The sequence below is a fragment of the Dryobates pubescens genome, chromosome 17, assembly GCF_014839835.1.
Source record: "Dryobates pubescens isolate bDryPub1 chromosome 17, bDryPub1.pri, whole genome shotgun sequence".
Taxonomy (NCBI): Eukaryota; Metazoa; Chordata; class Aves; order Piciformes; family Picidae; genus Dryobates; species Dryobates pubescens.
Genome location: NC_071628.1, coordinates 5831162 through 5854224, shown reverse-complemented (window position 1 = coordinate 5854224; position 23063 = coordinate 5831162). Strand labels below are relative to the sequence as shown.

The following is a 23063-nucleotide window of genomic DNA, read 5'->3' as shown; positions in this document are numbered from 1 at the left end:
TTGGTTGCTCTGAATGTGCTGTACAGCTCTGCCAGTGCTCTCTGTCCTGCCTTGTACTGCAGACTAGATGCCCCTCATTTTCACATCTTTGGGTGTTAAGAGACACTAGCAGAGGATGGTTGTGTGGAGTCATCAGTTCTACAGCTTCACTGGTGAAAAAGTCAAGCTTTAGGTATTGCCAAATCCATTGGACTGGCGTGGGGGGGGGGTTGTATCTCAGCCCAGCTCCTGGATCTGCCATGCTCAGGAGGTACAAGAGTGGTGGGGAGAGGCTGAGCCCAGCCCTGCCTTTGCAGCAGGGTCTGTGGCTCCCAACCTTGCTTTGCAGGTGTGTGCCACAATGACAGTGAAGAAGAATCAGACTCTGCAGAATGGAATTGCCAAGGTGAGTGCTGGGAGAGAGGGAGGGCAGAGGTGTGCCAAGGGCACCAGGCAGTGTGTGCCAACTCTGCCACAGAATCTCACACTGCCCCACAGTTCCCCCATAATTTTACATGGATCTTTACCTATCTATAGCCAGAGCATCATCAAATGCAAAGGATAAAACCTTTCACTGGCTTGAAATTAAATAGTTCAGAATGAAGAAAGTTACCCCTGAGCTGATGTGAGCCCTTGGTGATGCCTGCAGGCAGTGCCTGCCCTTCATCTGTGTCCCCACTGCGGGGAGAGCAGACCTCCAGCAGGCGTGAACAGCTGGAGCCCCTGGGATTGCTGAACTGCAGCATCTGTGAGAGGGTTGGCTCCCTGGCAAGCCAAAATCAGGACAAGATAGCACAAAACAAGGAGAGCTTTTCTCAGACCTGCAGATTCCCAGCCCAGGCATGGTATCCAGTGGGACATGAAGCCACACTCTCACCCACTGGAGATCAGGGCAAAGCTCAGCTCTTTCTTCTGCTCTGTCCCATGCAGCCCATGGTGCTCCTGCCTCACAGCTGCTGTGAGGAGCCAACATCCATTCTGGTCCTCCCTTGGGACTGCAATGTCTCTCAGTTGTCTGGGTGCTGGGTGAGAGCAGCACCCAGTGGAGTGGAGGGTTGGAGCTCAGGTTTATCCTGCTTACCCAGCTTTGAGGAACCTACCTCCACCCATGCTCTGACACTGGCAGTGCACACAGGAGTCAGCTGTGCTGGTGTGTACTGCCATCCCATGTCACCCTTGCTAGCAGGGTGTGGGGACACAGCACCTTGCTGCCTTGGAGAGCTCTGGTGCCCTCTTATAGCAATGGCTCCTACCAAAGTCTGGCATGCCCTCGGGGCCAGACCTGTTCCTCTCCACTTCTCCTTTTTGAGGTCCATATCCCTTACTTGTCACAATGGTAATGAGACAGAGAGGACAGAGGTGCCACATAGCCTGGTCTTTGTTGGTCCAAGGACAGTAGCAAGGACAGGGTCAGACAGAATGTGCTGCCCAGGGAGGTGGTGGAGTCACCTTCCCTGGAGGTGTTCAAGAGGGGATTGGACGTGGCACTTGGTGCCATGGTCTAGTCGTGAGGTCTGTGGTGACAGGTTAGACTTGATGATCTTTGAGGTCTCTTCCAACCTTGGTGATACTGTGATAGAAGAAACAGTAGAGCAGAGTGGAAAGGCAAAGAGAGCACCTGGACAGTCAGGCTCCAGAAACAAAGGGAGAGGGCATCATCACTTCTCTGACACTGGCTCCTTCAGCAGCAGCAGGAGCCAGCCTGCTTGCCCACGCCTGGTGCCATATAGAGCAGCCCCTCAGTGGGGTTTGAGAAATGCCCCCCTGCAGAGCTGAGGTCCTCTGGGCTCACTACGAGGCACCAAGCGCCAGCGGGGCGGTGAGGAGGAGGCGCTCCTCAGGGAAAGGCTGCCGGCTGACTGGCTCCTGTCTGCCACGCACAGGAGAACGTGCTGCAGAGGGTCCTGCAGCTGCCCGTGGTGAGCTCGACCTACGAGAGCCTGCAGAGGACCTACAGCAGCACCAAGGAGGCTCACCCGCTGGTGGCCTCGGTGTGCGATGTCTACGAGAGGGGCGTGCAGGGCGCCGGCGCCTTGGCCAAGTGGAGCGTGGAGCCCGTGGTGCGCCGGCTGGAGCCTCAGTGTGAGTCTGCACGGCACGGGGGAGCCCACCACGGCCTCTCCTGGTGGGACAGTGCTGGCACTAGCATGTGCCCAGCACAGCCCAGGAGCTTCTTGTTACCAACCCACCTCATGCTTTTTGCCCAAGGCAGTTGCTGTGGCTAACGACCTGGCTTGCCGAGGCTTGGACCACCTGGAGGAGAAGATCCCTGCCCTCCAGTACCCTGTTCATAAAGTAAGTCCTGTCACAGCCTGGGACCCCTTGGCCTCTCCACAGAGCCCACAGCATGTCTCCTCTGGCTCTGTTTCTCGATGGTGATGGCCTGCTATGGGGAAAATGAGGCAGCACCTCCAAGCCAGGGTTCTTTCAGGGGCTCCTGCAGTCCAGAGGGTGGTTTGCACACTCCCTAGTATGGGCCAGCAGCATCCTGTCAGCTACCTCCAGCCCAGGCTGGAGAGCTGTTATGCCCCTCTCAGGGCTGCCTACTGGCATTGCCAATGTTGGACTCCCCCTGGTCCCTCCAGCTGTCCCACACCACCCCAAGCACACCAACAAGGTTGTCCTCCATCTCTCTGCCTACAGCTTGCATCTGAACTGAAGGGCAGCATCTCCCTCCCCATCCTAAGTGCCAGAAGCACCATTGGCAACTCTGTGGATAAGATCATAGAGCTGGCAGCAGAGGGCTATGAAGCCACCAAGAGCACAGTGGAAACGACAGCAAAGTACACGAGAAGGAACTCGGTGACCCAGATGGCAGCTGCAGGGGTGGACACAGCTCTGGGAGGGCTGGAGAAGCTGATGGAGTACCTGCTGCCAGAGGAGGATGAGGAAACAGGTAGCCCTGATGCCCAAATGCCCTCTGAGGGTGTCTAATGAGGGCTGGCTGTATGTGGGGTGACACCTCACTCGTGGGGTGCACATAGCAGGAGGAAACTCCTGGATTTTGGCACAGGGATGGTCCCACCGGGACATAAATTCCCCACCGCTCTTCTGCCTTCAGATCAGAAGCCCAAAGCAGCATGTGGGGCAGCAGCAAAGGCCTCTCAGAAGCAGCCCTGTGTTCCCAGTGCTCCAAGTGTTCCCAGTGCTCCAAGTGCTCCCAGTGCTCCCAGTGCTCCCAGCACTCCCAGCGCTCCCAGCACCCTGGGACGGATTGGCGCCTTGGTTAGCACTGTCTCCCACCGCGCTTACCAGCAAACCACCCAGAGCCTCCAGCGCGCCAAAGCCAAAGGGCAGGAGCTGGCCACTTGGATCCCCATCCTGGTGAGTGCCAAAACCCACCTGCCAGCTTCCTGCTCCCCCATCCCTTCTTTCAGGCTGACTCTGCCTTCAGAGGGACATTTCAGGCTCCTTGGAGCAGGGCTGAGGGCAGAGTGGCGGCAGCAGGCTGCTCCCCCGGCTCAGCAGGACAGGCTGGGGCTGGCGGTTCCCGTGGCACGTTCACACACAACCTTGTGCTGTGCTGGTGGGACGAGTTATTTTTAGCTGCCTCCCAATGTATGTTGTTGATTTATGGCCTTGCCATAACATCCTCCTAAAGCAAAAAGCCCCTGCAGAGACCCAGAGAGGATGGGGAGAAGGAGGTGCCTCTCCTCTCCCACCCAGTGCTGTGGTGGGAACCCCTTCCCAGGCCTGTGCCCAAATCCCAGCGCTCTCAGCTGCACTCAGGATTTCCCCCGTGTGCAGAAATTAACTCCTCTGCTCCCTGCACACCCCTGGACCCCCGTGAAATCCTCAGGCTAAGCAGGATGGGGGGATGGGACCTGCCAGCTTTCTCTCAGTGGTGGCTTTTTGCTCCTTTTCCAGGGCAACTTGGCCAAGCCAAGTGCACCTGAGGCACCACAGGTCCACAGTGATGGGAAGAGCACCACATCTGGCTGGCTGAGCCGGCGGCAGAGCAAGGTGCCAGAGCAGAAGCAGGAGAAGGCAGGGAAGAAAGACAGCAACCCCACCAAGGAGGTATGGAAAAAAGAGGGGCAGTGAGACAGAGGCACCCCAAAACATCCTCCTGCCACCATGCCACCATGAAGGATGTTACCCCCCACAGCCTTGAGGACCATGCCTCCATCCCTGAACTGCAGCTCATTGGAGTCCAAGGGGAGTTGGCAGGGGTGCAGCCCCAGGAATCCCCTCCCCTGGCTCCCCAGAGCTGGAGGCTGTGGGCAGGCTCTGGGTTGGGCAGGGTCACTCTGGTTCATGTATTCAAGACTCCTTTGGTGCAGTGGGGTGTCAGCACCTAGCTCCCTGCTGAGCCCCTGAACACACTCAACCCCTTCCCTCCCAGTCCCTGCAGTGAGGGATGGTGTGAGCTGGTGGGGCTGGGAACAGTCCCCCGTGGTGGCTGTGCTGGGACATGGGGACAGGAAACAGCAGGTCGGGGTCACTGTCCTTCACCCCTGCCTGCGGCGGAAGCACAGCCCAGAGCAGAGTCCCTGGGGGCCTGGGAGTGGGAGCTGGGGGGTGGGAGGAGGGTGGACAACAGGGAGTGACCCTGGCACAAAGGACTCTGGTGGCTCTTGCAAAGCAGTGAGCTCAAAGCGCTCAGGCTTTGAGCTGCAGAGGGGACAGGGAGCCCTGGGCCACCCCTGCCCTGCCCTGCCCAGAGGGGCTGGTGAGCCCAGGGCCAGCAGCTGAGCTGGTTTCTCTTAGCAGGCAGGAGAGGAGCCCGGGCTGGTGGGCAGCATGGCTCACAACCTGCAAACTGCCTATGCCTCTGGCATCTCCAGCGTGAAGAAGGTCCCAGCCGTGGCCTGGGATGCAGCAGAGGGCTTGATCCTCTTCACCCCCCGCCGGCTGTCCAAGGCCATGGAGACAGTGGATGCCCTTGGAGGGACCCTTGTCAGTGCCCCCAAGCACCTGCTGGGCACCCTGTACAGCTATGTGCCGGTGAGTTTTGTCCTCAGTCAGGTCTTGTCCATCTCTAGCAACCCCCAGTTTGCCCAACCTCCTCCCATGAGCATCCCATAGCTCCAGGCAGTGCCAGGAGGTACCAGATGGGATGCTGTTAGAACACTTCAGTTGCATTCTCCTCCTGAGCATACCCCAAACTGTGGCAGCAAGTCCCCCTCATTCAGCCAGCAGATAGGCCAGTGGCTGCACCTTCACATGGAGGTGTTCAAGAAATGTGGGCATGGCACTTTGGGACGTGGTTTCACGGCCATGGTGGTGTTAGGTTGATGCTTGGACTCAATGTTCTTAGAGGTCTTTTCCAGCCAAAACAATTCTATGGTTCTATGCTTTATACCTAAACCATGTTGTGACAAGAAATTCCTGGGAAGCTCAGGTTGAACTTTTAACCACCCTGCTGCTCTCTTGGGACCATCTTTCCACTGCGGCTGCCCAGGGGCTGCAGCAAACCAGTCCCCTCCACTGGGGACCCTCCTAGGGGTAAACTGGCTTGTCCTGAGGCCCCTCTAGCATTAGGGGAACTGTGTGTCACAGGGCTGGCCGGCGGGCACGGGGCTGGCAGGCAGGCACGGGGCTGGCAGGCGGGCACAGCCCGGCCAGGTGCTCACTCCCTCTCTCAGCTCCGCAGGCAGTCAGTGAAGGACGAGAACGCGGCCGGGGGCAGCAAGCCTGACCCGGAGAAGGAGCAGAAGGAGGAGGACACCAAGTCTGCCGCCCCCTCCACCGAGGAGAAAGCCCAGCTGAGGGGTGACTGGAGGATGTACCGCGGCCACCACCCCCTCTCCTTCCTGGGGCTGGAGGACCCCCTGTTCCTGCGCCACAACTTCTACCGCAGCCCGGCCTTCGAGCCCGAGTACGCCGTGCCGCGGAAAGCCGCCTTCACCCCCTACAGCCGGCGGGTCAGCGAGGGCTCCTACCGCTTCGGCCCCGACGCCCTCTACGGCCGCGCCTACGGCGGCAGCCTCTACAGCCCTGCCTTCAAGAAGGACTGAGCGGGGGCGCAGCATGAGCCCACCCCGGCTCCCCCTCTCTCAGTCACTCCCCCGCATGCTTTGCCCGGGCCACCGCCAGCCACCCGCCCGCATCCCTGTACCAGCACAGGAGCTCAGAGTGGTAGACATGCCATGGGATATCCTCAGGACTGCATCGGGGCCAGGAGAGGGGAATAAAAGCATCTGAAAGCCCTGTTAGGGGAAGGAGAAGGTAGGGGGAGGTGGGACCAGAGAGGACCAGAGAGGCAAAGGAGATGTAGAAAGAGGGGTGAGACCAGAAAAAGGGACCAGCCAGGCCTGGCACTGGACTACCCCAGTCCCTACTGAGCAGATAGTGTGGGCTCAGATGGGATACGTGCTGAGAGCAGCATGGAGAGCAGGGAGGACAGCAAAGCCATGAAACATCAGCACAGCAATGTTAGCTCCCCATCCTTCCTCCCTCCATCCTCCCTCACAGGGCCCATCCCTGGCCATGGAGGAGCTGAAGATCCCCACTGATCAGGAGGACTTGGGAGTAAGAAAGCCCTGGGGATCCATCCCACAACATGGTGGGACAGATGGTGGGGTCAGGAAGAAAACTGGTGAGAACAGGTGGAGCTCCTGGAGCCCCTCTCTCCCACAGGACCTCCTGGCTTCCTGCAACACCTCGTTGTATCTGCTGCAGCAATAAACCTTCCTGACCTGCTGCTCTCTCTGTCTGCTCAGCTGCTGTACGGGGGCGAGCCACCAGAATGAGAGAACACAGTGGGGTGAGACACCCAGTCCAGGGCTGAGGGGGTGGGCACGGGAAACTCATCCTTGAGTCACTGCCAGGGGGAGAGTGGGTGCTCATGCCCAGTACGAGACGTGCCTGTTCCCATGCCCCAAGTACAAATCCACAGCCCCGAGGAGCCGGGGGCCTCCTGCCAGAGACGATTTATTGCATTTCCAGAGCACAGCAGAGAAATCGGCCCCCGTACCGCAGACACAGACCCGCTCCCAGCAAACTGCTTTCCCAGGCACACCAGGGGAAGAGGCAGGGAAAATCCTCCCAGCAGCAGAAGGGGTCGAGCTGAGCCCAGAGACCCCTTTCCCCATTTCTTGCCCCCCTCCCCGGGGACAGGCAGCTGTACGGCTGGGAAGGCGCAGGGTGCGCTCCTGTCCTGGGAACGAGCCACGGCGCTGCACTTTCCCAGGCACGGCCTGCAGGGACCTCGCACAAGGGAAGTGGCTGCAGTCACTGACAGGCTGTGGGACACAGAGCTCGGAGCAAGGAGGCTGGGATGGGAGGTGTCAGCCCTCACTGAGGCCCTCCAGGGTCGGCTGGTGCTGCAGGCTCTGGGATGGCTGGGCGGCCGTGCAGAAGTGGTGTGTCCTCCCTGCTCTCCAGCTGCCTGGGCAGCTCCCAGCCAAGCAGCTGAGGAAGATGCTGCCTGGAGCTATGGCAAAAATCACCCGGTGGTTTCCAGTGTTGGAGGATGGAAGGAGAAAGCAGGAGGCACCTACAAAGCTGGTACAGCAAAGAGTAGAGTTTCTGTCCCATCACAGAGCCAAGAGGAAGGCACTACAGCCCTCAGCTGCACAGGCTGTGTATGGCAGGACACCCAGACACGGGCGTTAGGAGGTCAGCAAGGAATCCGTCATACTTATGGAGACACACACACCATCTCCATGGGCACCCAGAGAGGAAGGAGGCTCAGCCCAGCTGCACAGCACAGATAGAAGCAGCAGCCATAGCTCAGAGGGAGTCCGTTCGCTTACGGGCAAACACAGCTGACATGGTCTTGACGATGCCACGGATCCCTGTGCCCTTTTTCAGTGCCAGTTTGGTGTCGGGGATGCGCTCTGCCAGTCCATGGAAGACCATGAGGGCCCCGTGATAGGCCTCAGCTGCAGAGACCTCGTAGAAACCACAGTCCAGAGAGAGAGCCAGGAGCCTCCCCTCCTCGCTGGACACCACCCGTTGGTGGTGCAGGTCCCGTTTGTTGCCCACTATGACGATGGGCACCTTCTCCTGGTTCTGCCCCTCCTTGGCTGCCTTGATGAACTGGATTTTGAGGGGCAGGATGTTGAAGCTGGCACGGTCACAGATGCTGTAGACCAGGACGAAGCTGTCTGCCCACTGGATTCTCTTCTCCTCGGAGGATCCCTCCTCTGCATGCTCCTGGGAAGAGAAAAGGAAGGAGTTTTTGTCTGGCTCCCTCCCTCTGTGCCTGCCTGGAGGCAGCAGTCCTGAGCCCAGGGACAGGGACCGCTAGCAAGTAGCAAAGGGGCATGAAGAAAGAGAAGTATTGAGGGAGGCTGAGAAGCACCTGGCAGACCTCAGCAAGGGGACATGTTTTGAGCTTTAGCATCACTGTCCTCACCTTATCACCCAGCTGCCAAGCACTGTTGCTGCAGGTGATAGCAACATGGGGACCTCAGCACGGCATTTCTACTTTGTCAACAGTCCTGTGCTCAGTCTGGGCTGGCAGTGTTATTGCTTCAGCTCTAATGTCCTCAGCTGGAGGACCATGGGCTACAGTGACTGTCACTGCTCTGCCAGCAAGGCTGTTGTCCTGTGCTCAGCAGGCAAGAAATCATCTGATGAGAGAGCTTTACTCAGCTGGAGCTTTGCTGCCAGCCTGTGGTTCCCCATAGGTAACTTTCAGTAGAGCTTCTGTTGTCCCTGGGGTGAAAACAGGTGACAGGAGTGCAGCCTTCTCACCTGAGAACTGGGGACATCCCAGATGTGGAAGAGAATCTCTCTGCCATCCACAGTCAGGTTGTGGCTGTAGATGAATTCTGCCAAAAAATATGACAAAATCATCATCCTCCAAGAGGTAGCTCCCTCAGCTCAGGTCTTCTCCTCCTGGGGACAAGTCTGCAACATCCACCCTGGCAGGCTGTGCTCCACAAGTCAAGATCCAGAGGCTTTTTTGCATACAGCAACAACCACGGGGTATGGTAACCTTCACAGCTGTGGCTGCCACAGCCTGCCTCCAGCCCAGCATTCAACCCAGGTACACTGGTGCCACCAGCTGCCACCCGGGACATTTTGCACCCTAGAGATGCAGTTCTGGCAAAGGGAGCTGAGTCAGTTTATAAATACCACCACTGAGCACCCTGCGAGCAGGCAAAGGCTCTGCAGAAAGGCAAGGAGTGGATGGAAACCCCAGAGGGCAGAAGCAGGCTCTAGCCCGGACCCCAGTCACCAACGGGAGCTGGCCTGGCCTTGGCCTGGCACTCACCCATGTCTCCGTACTCCCCGATGAAGCGCCGGGTCAGGAAGCGCACAGTCAGAGCTGCAGAGGGAAGGAAAAGAATCATCAGAGCAGTCCTAAACCCCAAAGAGTCTCCTTTTGCAAAGCAGAGCACAGGCAGGCACCATCCCCTGTGAACTCCCACCCAGCAGAATGACCTCTGGTTTTCTCGCAGCCGCCAGCAGCTCCGTGAGCAGAGCAGAGGCAGGGCATGAACTGCAGCATCACCGAACTGCGGCTCGGCAGGAAACACTTCTGCCCCTCGCTCGCCCGCTGCCTGCAGGGTTGTGCTCAGCCCCGAGTCACGGTCAGCGCCCGAAAGCTCAGACCCATCTCACCAGCTTGCAAACAGGGCTGCTCTCTGCAGCTTGCACTTAAAGTGCTGCTGCAGTCTTCAGCCTTTTTTTAGGGGCGTGGGGGAGAAATGGATCTCCCTGCCTGGGCACCCCCTGCTCCCAGGGCTCGGTTCTTACCCGACGGTCGGTCCTTACCTGATTTCCCTACGTTGTCTGCTCCCATAACCAGGACATTTGCTTCCATCTTCAGGGTGGTGGGGCCAGGCACCTCCATGAGGGCAGGGTGGTCGGGGGTGAAGCTGGCGCTCCGGCGCAGGGGCAGCCGGAGCCCCATGCCGAGTACTACCGTGCCCGCCGGCAAGCCCAGCTATGTGTGCAGCTCCGATCCCTGCAGCCGAGGAACCAGCGCGTCCCACAGCACCCAGGGGACCCGTGAGGCACATTCTCCTCCCCGCAGCCGCAGGGGCGGTGCGGCCGGAGCTGCGGGTGGCCAGATGAAAAACTTTGCTAGCGCTCAGATCATCATCCCGAACAGACGTCACTGCTTGCAGCCGGCCCTGCCAGCCCCCGGCACGGCAGGCGGCCGGGAAGCACCGGCTGTCTGCACCAGCTGCTCGCAAACGGCATCCCAGGGGGCTGCCCACGCCTCCACCTCAAGCGTTGTCCCTTGGCAGGGCCACGCAGCCCCTTGTCTGTTCCCTAAGGTGAGCATGGGAATGCCTGCGAGGAGCGGTGGAGCGTCTGGGCAGTGCTGCAGCATCTCCCAAGGGATGGAGCATTGCCTAACGGGTGTTGGAGCGTCTCCCAAGGGATGGAGCATTGCCTAACGGGTGTTGGAGCATCTCCCAAGGGATGGAGCACTGCCTAACGGGTGTTGGAGCATCTCCCAAGGGATGGAGCATTGCCTAATGGGTGCTGGAGCATCTCCCAAGAGATGGACTGTCTTCTGAGTGAGGGTATGTCTCACAAGTGATGGAGCACTGTCTCACAACTGCTGCAGTGTCACACAAGTGATGGAGCATCTCGCAAGCAGTGGAGCGTCTCTTGAGTGCTGGAGTCTCTTGTGAGTGAGGGATTGTCTCAGAAGTGACGGAGCACTGTCTCACGCAGGTGATGGAGAACCTCACAAGTGGTGCAGCGTTGTCTCCCAAGCGGTGGAGCGTAATCAGATGAGTGGTGGAGCACATCACGAGTAGCGGAGCATCCCCTCTCAAGCGATGAAGCATCTCACAAGTGACGGAGTCTCTCCTGAGCGACGCAGCCTCTCGGGAGCTCCCCTCCCCGCAGCCCACTCGTATCCCCCGACCGCCCTACCCCCAACCCGCCGCCCACTCCGGCTGCTCTCCCCCGGGCTGGCCCCATCCTGCTCGCCCCCCTCACCCGGGGCGGTGCTGGTCGCTCCCCCTTCTCCGCGGCGGGCGGAGCCGCCTGACGCCATCGCGGCGCGCCGGGAGCGGAGGGGCTCGGCTCGGGCGCATCCCGCTGCCCGCGGCGGCGGGGCCATGGCGGCGGAGGGGGCGGCGGTGCGGGTGGCGGTGCGGGTGCGGCCGCTGCTGCCCCGGGAGGCTCTGCGGGGGCACCGGTCCTGCCTGCGGAGCGACGCCGCCACCGGCGAGGTGGCGCTGGGCCGCCGCCGCTTCCGCTTCGCCGCCGTGCTGCCCGAGGCGGCGGGGCAGGCGGCCGTCTACCGGGCCTGCGTCCAGCCGCTGCTGCGAGCCTTCTTCCGCGGCTTCAACGCCACCGTCTTCGCCTACGGGCAGACCGGCTCCGGCAAGACCTACACCATCGGCGAGGCCAGCGTCGGTGAGTCGCGCCGGGCACCCTGCACCCCGGCAGCGTTGCTTTCTTGCTGGCGTCGCTGCTACCCTCCCGGTCTCCTCACCAGCCGCCCCAGGGTCACACCGCCACCTCCTTGCATCCCAAGACAAGCCACCAATGCCACCATCCCACGCCCCCCCGTGGCTTGCCAACCTCACCCATGCAGCCGTCCCTACGCACCTCATCAGCTTTGTTTTCTCCACCCAACCCCACCAACACCACCGTCTCCATCACTCCCAACCTCACCGTCCCAACCAGCCCCTTCACCCTGCCCTCCCTCTTGACCCTGCCAGCCCCCTCAGCCTAACCCCACCAACCCAACCACCATCCTCATCCCGCTCACCTCTCCACCCATGCTGTCATAGCCATTCCCCCATGGACAATACTTTCTTGGGAGATCACAGCGTGAAGGTTTTCTGCCTTAACCCTGCAGGACAAGCAAGAGGGCTGTGTCCATTCTGGAGGTGGTGGTGGTCTTCCTCGGGCTGGAATCTTAACAGCTTTTCTTGAAATAAACCGTAGGGAGAGGGAGGCTTGCAAGGGTTAATCCAGTTTGTTTACATGAAGGAAGTGAGAAAGAGGAAACTTTCCCTCCTATAGCTGCTGGTTTAATGTTGTTACACCACACAGAGGATGCACTGTGAGTGTTTCAGTCAGCTTTAGTTAATTTCATAGTTTGTAAAAGCTAGATTGTTTCCCTACTTTCAATCTACCTCTGTCTTGGGTTTCCCAGTTCAGGCTGTCAGTGAACCAGATGTGAGGACTGCCCTTTTACATGGCTGTTGGAGGCAAAAGCAAAACCATTTCAAACGCAGGCAGCAGAGTCCTGTGGCCAGATACAAACAGGCTGCAAGCACAAAAAGTCCTCAGAGGTGGGAAAGGTGGTGGAGTCATGCAGACTTCAAAGGAAGGACAGCACGCTGTAGCTGCAGGCATGGTGTTTGCTATCTGCTGAAATGCTAACGTGCCTTTTCCTTCTTGAGGAAGGACTGGAGACCAGCAGCGTTGCTGGAATCCAGCACCAGCACTGGGATAGGATTTGCCCAAAGGTCCTGTGGCTTAGAAATGCTCAGAGGGATGTTTAATCCCAGGCTGAGCTGTGGGAGGGCTGTGAGGTTGCACCTTTCCAGCTGATGCATGCTGGGTGAGCTCATGGCTGCAGCTCTGTCCCTGGCCAGCACAGGCTTCCTGGGCACTTGCTGCTCCCGCTGATCACATACTTCTGTGCCAGCTTCCATCAATGAAGATGAGCAAGGCATCATCCCACGAGCCATGGCTGAGACCTTCAGGCTTATTGATGAGAACGACCTGATTGACTACACGGTCCGAGTGTCCTACCTGGAGGTCTACAAGGAGGAGTTCCGGGACCTGCTGCAGGTGGATACAGCCAGCAAAGACATCCAGATCCGAGAAGATGACAAGGGGAACATTGGTATGTGTGCTACTCACAGGCTCCCTTTTTGCCCCATGCCCAAGGCCATGGGCTATCTATCCCTGAAGGCAGGGCCAGGTCTGCTCTTTCCATCCCTCTCCCGCAGCAGGTTGCTGTGCTTAGTCCTGTTCTCTGTGGGAGGCAGGTCTGTGTAGGGCAGGGACACAGCACAGACGAGCTGTGTGCTCGGGCAGCTCGTCCCTCTCAGTCACCGTGCTGTTTGCTTTTGCAGTGCTCTGTGGGGTGAAGGAGTCAGAAGTGGAAGGGCTGGACGAGGTGCTGAGCCTGCTGGAGATGGGGAACACAGCCAAGCACACCGGAGCTACCCACATCAACAGGCAGTCGAGCCGCTCGCACACCATCTTCACAGTGACCATGGAACAGCGGCGTGGGGCCGGGCGCCTGTCCCTGAGCCACCACCCCCCCGCTGTCCCTGCCTCGGGACAGGTCCTGGTTTCCAAGTTTCACTTTGTGGACCTGGCAGGCTCAGAGCGAATTGTGAAGACAGGAAACACAGGGGAGAGGCTGAAGGAGAGCATCCAGATCAACAGTGGCCTTCTGGCCTTGGGCAACGTCATCAGTGCCTTGGGAGACCCTCGGAGGAAGAGCAGCCACATCCCATACAGAGACTCCAAAATCACCAGGTAGAGTTGAGACCGGGACTCTCCCTCACAAGCTCTTGTCCCAGCAGGAGGGACAAGCTAATCCCTCCTTTTCCCATGCCCAGCCTGCCAGGTTGAGAAGCAGAGACACCAGCATGGCCAAGAGCACCCTGCAGGTCCAGTTGTCCCTTCTGCTCTCACACCGAGGCTGTCAGATTGATTGCTTGATGGGACAGTCAGCCTTTTGTGCCCCATGGCAGTTTAAAAGGCTTACCTGCTGTGGGAATTTTCACCTAGGGAAGCTTGAGGAGCAATGAGGTCAGGGTAGACATGCTGGATTAGGTCATCACAGTGCTGCTGAAGACAAGCCTTGCTTAAGTCATGCTGCCAGAGCCGTGGTGGGGTGTCAGCCTGGATTATTCTGCCCCTTGCTGCCTGGGAGCAAACAAACTGGTTAGACTTAGCCAAAACAATGCAGCCAAGGTCAGCAGAAGCCAGCACAGCACAGAGTTAGTATCTCCCAGAGCAAAGAAGCCAAAAGAGAGAAAGTTTACCAAACTAAATCTTATGGTAGATATCTTGTGGTAGATATAGTAGATAGTTTAGAACTATCATTGGTTTCCTTTTTACACCCAATAGTGACTTATTTACATTTTACTACTTTCTGTTCCAAGATGACAGCTGGCTGAACATGAGCCAGCAGTGTGCCCAGGTGGGCAAGAAGGCCAATGACATCCTGGCCTGCATCAAGAATAGTGTGGCCAGCAGGAGCAGGGAGGTCATTGTGCCTCTGTACTCAGCACTGGTTAGGCCACACCTTGAGTCCTGTGTCCAGTTCTGGGCCCCTCAATTTAAGAAGGACATTGAGACACTTGAAGGTGTCCAGAGAAGGGCAGCGAGGCTGGGGAGAGGTCTGGAGCACAGCCCTGTGAGGAGAGGCTGAGGGAGCTGGGGTTGCTTTAGCCTGGTGCTGGTTGCCTGGGAGAAGAGACCAACCCCCACCTGGCTACAACCTCCTTTCAGGAAGTCGTAGAGAACAATAAGGTCTCCCCTGAGCCTCCTCTTCTCCAGGCTAAACAACCCCAGCTCCCTCAGCCTGTCCTGCTGACCTCACTCGACCCAAACTGGCCACCGAGCAAGAACATCATTTTCCTTGGGCTTCAGCCTCTGAAAGGGTTGAAAAACTCCTGGATCTTGCATCATTTTGAAATTCAGCTGCTTTAATGGCTCTGCTCATCAATCCCTAGGATCCTGAAAGACTCTCTGGGGGGGAACGCCCAGACGGTGATGATCGCCTGTGTCAGCCCATCCTCCTCCGACTTCGACGAGAGCCTCAACACGCTCAACTACGCCAGCCGGGCTCAAAACATCCAGAACAAGGCTGTGGTGAACTGCCGCAAGGAGACGGAGCACGTGGAAGAGCTTCAGCTGCAGATAAAGAACCTGCAGAAGGCGCTGGAGCAGCGGCACCGCTCCGAGACCCGCATCATCAACCGCTCGGCCGCCGCCAAACGGGGCGCGCCGGACGCCACGGCTCGGCTGCTGGCCGAGTGCGCGCATTACCGGACCTGCACCGACGCCGCCTACCGGCTGCTGATGGAGTTGCAGGAGGGCAGTAACCTGTCGGTGGAGCAGATCCTGCGGGTTAAGGAGTGGTTGTGCGCCGTGGAGAGCGAGAGGAGCGAGCTGACCTCGGCCGGGCTGGACAGCGGCATCGAGAGCACCTCGGCGGAAGAGCAGAGCCCCGAGGCACAAGGCTCAAAGTCGGCAAAAGCCGAGGTAATGATTGGGGTGGTTTAACTCTGAGGTGGGGTTTATCTGATGGCTGCCAAATGCAGCGACCTCAGCACAGCAGGGTGGAAGGGGCAGGAGAGGGAGAGGAGAAGTAACTTGGCCAAGAGGCTGTAGGGAGAGAGAATGATGTGGCCCTCAAAGCAGGTAGGGAGAGGCTGGATTTAGCTGCAGCCAAGAGGTCTATTTCACAGGAAAAAAATGGGTGTGCAGAGAGGGAAGAAGCTGGGTGCTGATGCCATCTCTCTTGTGTTTTGGGGGGCAGGTGAACACTGAGAAGGGGTGTGAGTCCCTGAGAGATGAGCAGGTGGCCAAACTGCAGAGGCAAGTGGAGCGCCTGGAGGAGGAGAACCGGGATTTCCTGGCTGCCTTGGAGGATGCCATGGAGCAGTACAAGCTGCAGGTATTTCTGGGCTCTGCTCTCTCTGTGGCAACCTGCCCAACTCCTACTCTTCTTCCCCAGGAGGGCACAGCCCATCTTTTGTGTTCTGCTGCAGCAGTGTGTACATAACCACCTTTTTGTCATTGCCTCCCAGAGCGATAAGCTGCAGGAGCAGCAGGACAAGATCTCGGAGCTGCACGTGCGCTTGGAGATGGCAATGCCAAACCTCTGCGTGCCACAACTGCTGGAGAGCCTTCACCTGGTGACTGCTGGCCAGAGACCTCATACAGCCCCACTGGATGCTGCCCCATCCCTTGGCTTCAATGGGGTTCCCTCGGGGCTCCTTCCTGCTGAGCAGAGTGGGAAAGCCCTTTGCAGGAAGGTGAGGGTACAAGTTTGTACTATTGAGGAGCTGCTGCCTTTTCACTCAAATGCTCTCCACTGCAGGGACTCCTTTTTCTCCACCATTAAGTGTGAGCCTTGTCAGAGGTATAGTCCAGAGGGCTGTGTTCACATCCAAAGAGATTCATAACTCTGGCAAGTGCAGCCCAGCTTCAAAACTGAGGCTTTTACTTTAGTGTTGCAGACAGGTCCCAGCTGAGTTCAGTGTCTGAGCAGCAGGAGGGCAGGCAGCTGGGTCCAGCAACACTCCAGTTCTTCTGAAAACCCTCTCAGCTCCATTTTGTTGCTTTCTTTGTGCTTGGTGGTGATGCCCAGCTGAGAACTGCTCTTTCCAACACCAGCTCTCATATTTCCTCTTTTTCTGATCCTCTGCCCTAGCAGCTTGACAGCAACCACTCCTTCCAGGAGGAGGACCTGACAGGCTGGCACCTGAACCACACGCACTGTTCAGCTGGCAATCCAGAGATCAAAGCTGTGGTGTTGAGGAGGGAACTCAGCCAGGACTTGGAGAAGCCAGCAGAGCTGTCCTCAGGAGAGGAGGAGGAGGAGGATTTGGACCAGAAGCGGTCTCTGTCCCAGCGCCGGTGAGTTGAGGCTATTCCAGCACCGTGCAGTGCCCTGGCACTTGTGTGACCTGGCTGTTCCTGCTCTGCAGCTCAGCTCTCACATAGGGTGTAGAAGGTAATGCTGCCTTTGGGGTCAATGATTCTGCTGCCTGGGGAGCTCATTACCATCTTTCCTGATCACAGCTGCTGTTTCTGTCTGTATCTTCTGAAGCCTGTGGATCATGAGGGTCCTTACTGAGAAGAGCTCTGGCAGTGCCCATGCCCAGCTGACTGATTTGCTGTTCCTTCTAGAAACGGGATGCAAAGCTGCAGCAAGAAAGAGAATCACAAGTTGAGCGAGGAGCTGAGCGCAGGCAATGCCCACTCGGTTCAGGAGGAGCAGCTGGAGCTCTCAAAAGGCAAGTAGCAACTGTAGGTCGTTGGACAGGTGGTGCTCTGTTGGGTGCTTTTGATGTCCCACCTGCATGGGCTGAGAGGACAAAACTGGGGCAGATGACAGTCACCTGCTTTTGCTGAGGAGAGACTTGAACTACAGGGGTCTGGCAGGAGCTGCCTGTTTTGGTGGAAGCCGTGAGCGACTGGGCTGTGTTCTGCCAGTTCTTGGCTGCAGATCTGAGCCTTCTATCACTGGGCTGCTAATGTGGGACCTTCCTTACCCAGGAACCTGTGTTGCAGAGGCCTGTAGGAGGCGGGAGCCGCTGCTGGGTCCCTGGGAGCGCCTGCTGGGGAAGGACTCCGAGTGGAGGCTGGTGCAGGCACAGCAGAAGATCCGAGAGCTGGCCATCAACATCCGCATGAAGGAGGAGCTGATCACAGAACTCATTAAGACAGGTGGGAATATGAACCCATTCCCCACGAAACCTCCTCCTAGTCATGATCTTGGTCTCTGCTCTTATCCTCAACTTCCCTCCCTGTGTTGCCTGTGCTCAGTCCTCCCTGCAGGCAGCGGAGCCCTGTTTCTCCATCCCCTCCATCTGGCTGAGACCCTTCCAGTCAGCTTTTCCCTTCCCTGGAGTAGTTGAGGGGAAGGAAGCATTTTGTTTTCTGTAGCCAAAAACTACTTGGGAAGAAAGGGGAAAGGTCCATTCCTCTGCAGGACTCTGGCTGTGAGGGAAGGCGCCCTGGAGGTGACGCCTGGAGGTGACGCCTGGTGGGGGGGACTGTTGCAGGCAAGGACGCGCAGGCTCTGAACAGGCAGTACTGCCAGAAGATCAGCGAGCTGGAGCAGGAGGCAGAGCAGGTGCGGGCAGAGCTCAGCGACAGCCAGAAGCAGCTGCAGGAGCTGGAGAGCAAAGAGCCGTGGGACCCCGGGGAGAAGCGCAAGCTGCAGGAGTGCCGCACTCGCGTGGCGGCCGCCCAGAGCAAGGCTCAGGTGAGCAGCCAAGGGAGCACCCAGGGAGGCCGGCAGGGGCAGAGCTTGGGGAGGGGCCAGGGGGGATGCATCTCCACAAAGGGCATGGGGAAAAGGCCGAGCCCGAGGGCAGCTTTCCACGCCCCGACAGGTTCTGTCCAGGAAGAAGCAGGCGACGGAGCGCCTGGTGTCACTGTCGGCCCAGAGCGAGCGGCGAGTGCAGGAGCTGGAGCGGAACATTGAGCTGATGCGGCGGCAGCAGGGCCAGCTGCAGCGCCGCCTGCGCCAGGAGAGCCAGCAGAAGCGGCGCCTGCAGACCGAGGTCAACAAGCGGCAGCACCGAGTCAAGGTAGTGCGGCCGCGGTGGGTGGAACATTAACCCCCTGTGGTGGGTTGAAAATTAACCTCCCCGACATGAAAAACTGCCAGACCAGCTCAGTGAAAAGAGCCAGGGAAGCTGTATTTGCAAGCAAAACCACAATCTAAAGTACAAAATGCAATGAGTATGTGCAAAACTGACAATATTTACAGGTCTTTACAATTTATAGACAGCACAAGAACCACCCCCAGCACAAAACCATGGGGGGTAATAATAGCTTCCCCTTCCCTGCTGCCTCCCACCCTGTACACAACACAGGAGAGAGAAAAGCAGAGAGAGTTGTTTGTTAGATACTCAGCCACAACAAAGCAGTGCAGCCTGTGACTGTCTTGGAGAGCACAGAGAGAGAGTTTTGTTTAAAGAATATCCAAAGAGCTAGCAGAGTCCAGAGCCTGTCACAGTATCACAGGATATTAGAAGTTGGAAGGGACCTCAAGAGATCAGCAGGCCCAACCCCTCTGCCAAAGCAGGATCGCTTAGGGTAGTCCACACAGGAATGCACCCAGGTGGGTCTTGAAAGTTTCCAGAGAAGGAGACTCCACAACCTTCCTGGGCAGCCTGTTCCAGTGGTGTCTGTTCCTGTCCCTCTGCCCCTGGCTGCAGGGCAGACAGCTTCTCCTCCAGCCTGTCCCTCTGCCCCTGGCTGCAGGGCAGACAGCTTCTCCTCCTCACTGCTCACAGCTGCTGTGTCACACACGCAGGAGCTGGAGCTGAAGCACGAGCAGCACCAGAAAATCCTGCGCATCAAGACAGAGGAAATTGCAGCTTTCCAGAGGAAGCGGCGGAGCGGCAGCAACGGCTCCGTCATCAGCCTGGAGCAGCAGCAGGTACGGGCAGAGCAGCCTGCCTCCTCCTCCCTCCTTCAAAGGAACTGCTTGGCAGACTGCAGGCTGACAGGGGAGATCTGGGAGCAAGGAGGTCAGATTGAAAGGGGCTATCAGCTTGAGGAGGACAGTCCATCATGTCACTTGTAGCTAGGAGCAGAGGACCTAGATCTTGTCTTACCCTCAGGATCTCCTCTAAATCCTAGCACTGGTAAAGAAGCTGTGAAACTTGTCTGTTAGCAGAAGGGTGATGTGGCTTCCTCGCTGGAGTTTTAGCTTAGCTCTGCCTCTTGAGGAGGAAGGATAAAATGAGTGAAGTCTGGGCTGAAGGGGTTAGCAGAGATGGAATCAAGGCTCTGATCTCAACCCCACTGCTCTTTAGCAGCCCTGGGCTTGCTGCCCTCTGCGCACACACACCCACACACACACAATCTGCCCTTTGCCTCTCCTTCCACTAGAAAATTGAGGAGCAGAAGAAGTGGCTGGACATGGAGATGGATAAAGTTCTTGAGCAGCGCCGGGCCCTGGATGAGCTGGAAGATGAGCTGAGGAAGCGGGAGGCTATCGTGGCCAAGAAGGAAGCTCTGCTGCAGGAGAAGAATGGCCTGGAGAGCAAACGACTGCGCTCCAGCCAGGTAGGACAAGAGGGTGACACCTCAACCCCTTGTTTGATTTCTAGCAGAGGTGGGAGGCTGGAAGAGCTGGGTGCTGGTCTGGCTCTGGCAGAGGGTTGCAGGACAGGATAAGGTGGTGCTGGAAGTGGGTAGGAAATCTGCCTTTACAGGGGAGCCTGCTCCTGCTGTGCCTCTGAGCTGGTTGTTTCAAAGGCTCTTGGCTTAGGGGGTGTGTGGATCACTCAACTTAGGGAGGGAGCAGAAGGGGGCTGAAGGCCTGACTTGCCTTCAGAGCAGTTGCCCTTGAGCATCTTCTGCTGCAGGCTCTGACAGACGACATAGTGCGTGTGTCCAGCCGCCTGGAGCACCTGGAGAAGGAGCTGACGGAGAAGAGCGGGCAGCTGCGTCACGGCAGCGCCCACGACCAGCAGCAGATCCGCCAGGAGATCAACAGCCTGCGCCAGGAGAAGGACCAGCTGCTCAAACAGAGGTTGGAGCTCGACAACAAGCTGCGGCAGGGCACCCTTCTGTCCCCAGAGGTATCTCTTCTTGGCCGGGGCTGCTCTGCTTGCAAGAGCGTGAGGTAGTCAGAGGGAAGGCCGGATCTGAGCACAGGGTGGTTAGCAGATGCTCCCCCACGTCCCCAGGCTGCATATCCCAGCTTCTTGCCAGCACTGTAGACATGGTCAGGGCAGGGTGGGACAGCAAACTCTGCTCCCTAGTAACTGCAGCTCTGCCTGGGCAGGAAGAACGGATCTTGTTCCAGCTGGATGAGGCAATTGAGGCTCTGGATGCAGCCATCGAGTACAAGAATGAGTCCATCACCTGCAGGCAACGAGTTCTGAGGGCCTCAGCCAGCCTGCTGTCCCAGTGTGAGATGAACCTCATGGCCAAGCTCAGCTACCTCTCCTCCTCTGAGACCAGAGCTCTGCTCTGCAAGTACTTTGACAAGGTGAGACACAGCTGCCCTCTGTGCTGGTGGGAGCTGTAGGATCTGACCAAACTCTTGTTTTCCTCAGCTTCAAGCTTTCTCCCTGCCTCCTACTGTACTTTGGTCCTATAAAGGCAAGTCTACAAAGCCACAGCACCATGATCTCCACCTGCTTGAACACCTGGGACAAGGGCTTAACTATTCACAGACCCCTGTGGTGGCTCTGTCCTATCAGTGCAGACACACATTGCTCCTGCCTGCACGAGGTAGCTCTGGCATGCCAGAAGTACAAACTTCCTCCTAAGCAGAGTGGTTTGGGTTGGGTTTGCCTGCAAAGGTCATCTAGACCAACCCCCCCTGCACTGAGCAGGGACATCCTCCACTAGATCAGGTTGCTCAGAGCTGTCTTGCCTGACCTTGAGTGTCACTGCAGGTCTTTAAGAAAAGATTGGATGTGGCACAGTTTAGCTGATGTTGTGGTATTAGGTCATAGGCTGGACTTGGATGATCTCAGAGGGCTTTTCCAGCCTCACTAATTCTGTGATCTCCAAGGATGGGGCCTCAACTATCTCCCTAGGCAGCCTGTTGCAGTGTTCCACTACCCTCACAGTAAAGAACTTCCTCCTAACCTTTGTGTGCTCTACCCAGAAACTGACTCCTTCAGGCTGGGCATCACAGGAAAGCTGCTAGGCTCTGAAGGAGCTGAGGTGTTCCTTGCTCTTGGGCCCTGGCCAGGTGGTGACACTGCGAGAGGACCAACACAGGCAGCACATTGCCTTCTCAGAGCTGGAGATGCAGCTGGAGGAGCAGCAGCAGCTGGTGTACTGGCTGGAGGCAGCCGTGGAGCGGCAGCGCCTGGAGCTGGACCGGCAGCTCACCCTGCAGCAGAAGGAGCACGAGCAGAGCATGCAGCTGCTGCTGCAGCAGAGCCGTGGTGAGCACCTCACTCCTGCAGCAGGGGCCCTGCACTGGGTTTTGCCAGGGCTTGCAGCTTGAAGTGGCCTCCTTTTACTTGCAGAGCACATGGAGGAGGGGCTGGCCAGCAGCAAGCTGCAGTATGAGGCAAGGATTCAGGTGCTGGAAAAGGAGCTGAGCCGCTACATGTGGGCAAACCAGGAGCTAAATCAGAGGCTGAATAACATGAACCTCCATGCTGGACAGACCAAAGGTGAGAGGAAAGCCAGGCTGGGCCTTTGCTGCTCCTACCAAGTGAAAAGGGAGTTTGAATTCTTTTCCCTGGCAGTGAGAGCTTTGATTGGAGTCAAGGGCAGCATGGATGCAGGTCATTGCTGGCTTTGAGCGAGTGCTCTACAAGTACTGAGAAAAGCAGAGTGAGGTCGTGCTGCCCTTTCACTGTACCCCTCATCTCTCCCAGCAGGGATGGAGAGGAGCGTTCACGGGGCTGGGGACAGAGGGCCCTATGAAGAATGCAGCCCTGGGGAGCAGCCGGTGCCGCTGTCCATCGCCGAGGAAAGCCACCGAGCCAGGGAGGAGAGCAGGGACCTGGTGCACGCCCCTCTGCCCTCCACCTGGCGCCGTTCCTCCCTGCCCAGCGACAGCCCCGGGGAGCTGCGGCAGCGGGAGGCAGAGCCCCTGCCGCGGGCAGGGCAGCCCCCCGAGGGGCACCCCCCGCGCAGCCTCGGGCCTGCCGCCAAGCCCCGCCGGGAGCTGCGCAGAGGCAGCCTCAACGTCACCCCCCTGCCTCACCACCCTGCCATGATAGATGTGAGGAAGAACCCCCTCTAGACACGAGCTCCACGCTAACCTGGCACAGGGCAGGGAGCAGCAGGTACTGCCTGGAGCTTCCTGCCACTGCCAGCAGACCTGCACCACTGCAGAGGCCTGAGGAAGCAGCAGCTGTGCCTTCACCGTAAGGGAAATGACACCAGCCTGCACTGCCCCTGCCAGTCCACACAGTGCAGGGCTGGACACCTTTCCTTATGTAGCTTGAATACTGGCAAGCTTTGCTTCCCAGTTTCTCCTGGCCTAGGGGAAGGTGTCCCTGCTCACTGCAGGGGGGTTGGAACTACATCATCTTCAAGGTCTCCTCCAACCAAACCCTTCTGTTACCATTCTGTGATTCTAAGATACCTTCACCCCCTGGCCTCTAACACTAAAAACTTGTTTACAGTTTGGAACCCTCTGCTTCAGGGCTTACTCAGCCCCAGAGGGAGATGCTCTGCAGCCCTGCAGACCTTGTACATAGATTTTTGTAGCAACTTTGGGGTTTTTTTACATTTCTACTGTAACTTTTCTAATAAAGCAGAGGATGTTTTATGAAGTAGTCACTTGTCTGAGGCTGCAGTTGTCACTCTGGCTCTGTAGGCAGGAATTCTGTTTAAACCTCACTGCATGGGAACTCAGCTGCTGTCACAGCGTTGCCTTGATGTTTAAGTACCTGCTTTGTAAGTGCTCAGCCAGAGCTGGGAGGCTTCCTACGCTGAGTTGCTGCAGGAAAGGCATTTCCAGGCAGCAGCAGAATTGTCAGGCACCCAGGATAAAAGGAGTCCTGGCT

The 23063-nt window shown here is 57.9% G+C and overlaps 3 protein-coding genes across 3 annotated transcripts; 2 read left to right on the top strand and 1 right to left on the bottom strand.

Moving 5' to 3' along the window:
* Positions 1–213: 213 nt before the first annotated feature.
* On the top strand, positions 214–6615 carry PLIN1 (perilipin 1). The gene is made up of 8 exons (XM_009903911.2): positions 214–385; positions 1863–2061; positions 2192–2274; positions 2623–2875; positions 3041–3303; positions 3847–3999; positions 4693–4926; positions 5568–6615. Exons 1-8 carry the CDS (start codon positions 341–343, stop codon positions 5937–5939), a joined length of 1602 nt encoding a protein of 533 aa, XP_009902213.2. The 5' UTR covers positions 214–340; the 3' UTR covers positions 5940–6615.
* A 227-nt stretch (positions 6616–6842) lies between these two features.
* On the bottom strand, positions 6843–10272 carry LOC104303297 (ras-related and estrogen-regulated growth inhibitor-like protein). The gene is made up of 4 exons (XM_009903913.2): positions 9652–10272; positions 9149–9202; positions 8626–8702; positions 6843–8082 (listed from the first exon to the last, which is right to left on the bottom strand). The coding sequence occupies exons 1-4, from the start codon at positions 9788–9790 to the stop codon at positions 7657–7659; spliced, it is 696 nt and encodes a 231-aa protein (XP_009902215.1). The 5' UTR covers positions 9791–10272; the 3' UTR covers positions 6843–7656.
* A 654-nt stretch (positions 10273–10926) lies between these two features.
* Positions 10927–22337, top strand: KIF7 (kinesin family member 7). The gene is made up of 18 exons (XM_054168964.1): positions 10927–11259; positions 12506–12706; positions 12939–13350; positions 14556–15087; positions 15365–15502; positions 15636–15863; positions 16262–16467; positions 16741–16847; positions 17125–17280; positions 17619–17821; positions 17952–18149; positions 18881–19006; positions 19462–19638; positions 19941–20156; positions 20363–20569; positions 21284–21482; positions 21567–21716; positions 21927–22337. Exons 1-18 carry the CDS (start codon positions 10959–10961, stop codon positions 22292–22294), a joined length of 4125 nt encoding a protein of 1374 aa, XP_054024939.1. The 5' UTR covers positions 10927–10958; the 3' UTR covers positions 22295–22337.
* Positions 22338–23063: the final 726 nt, after the last annotated feature.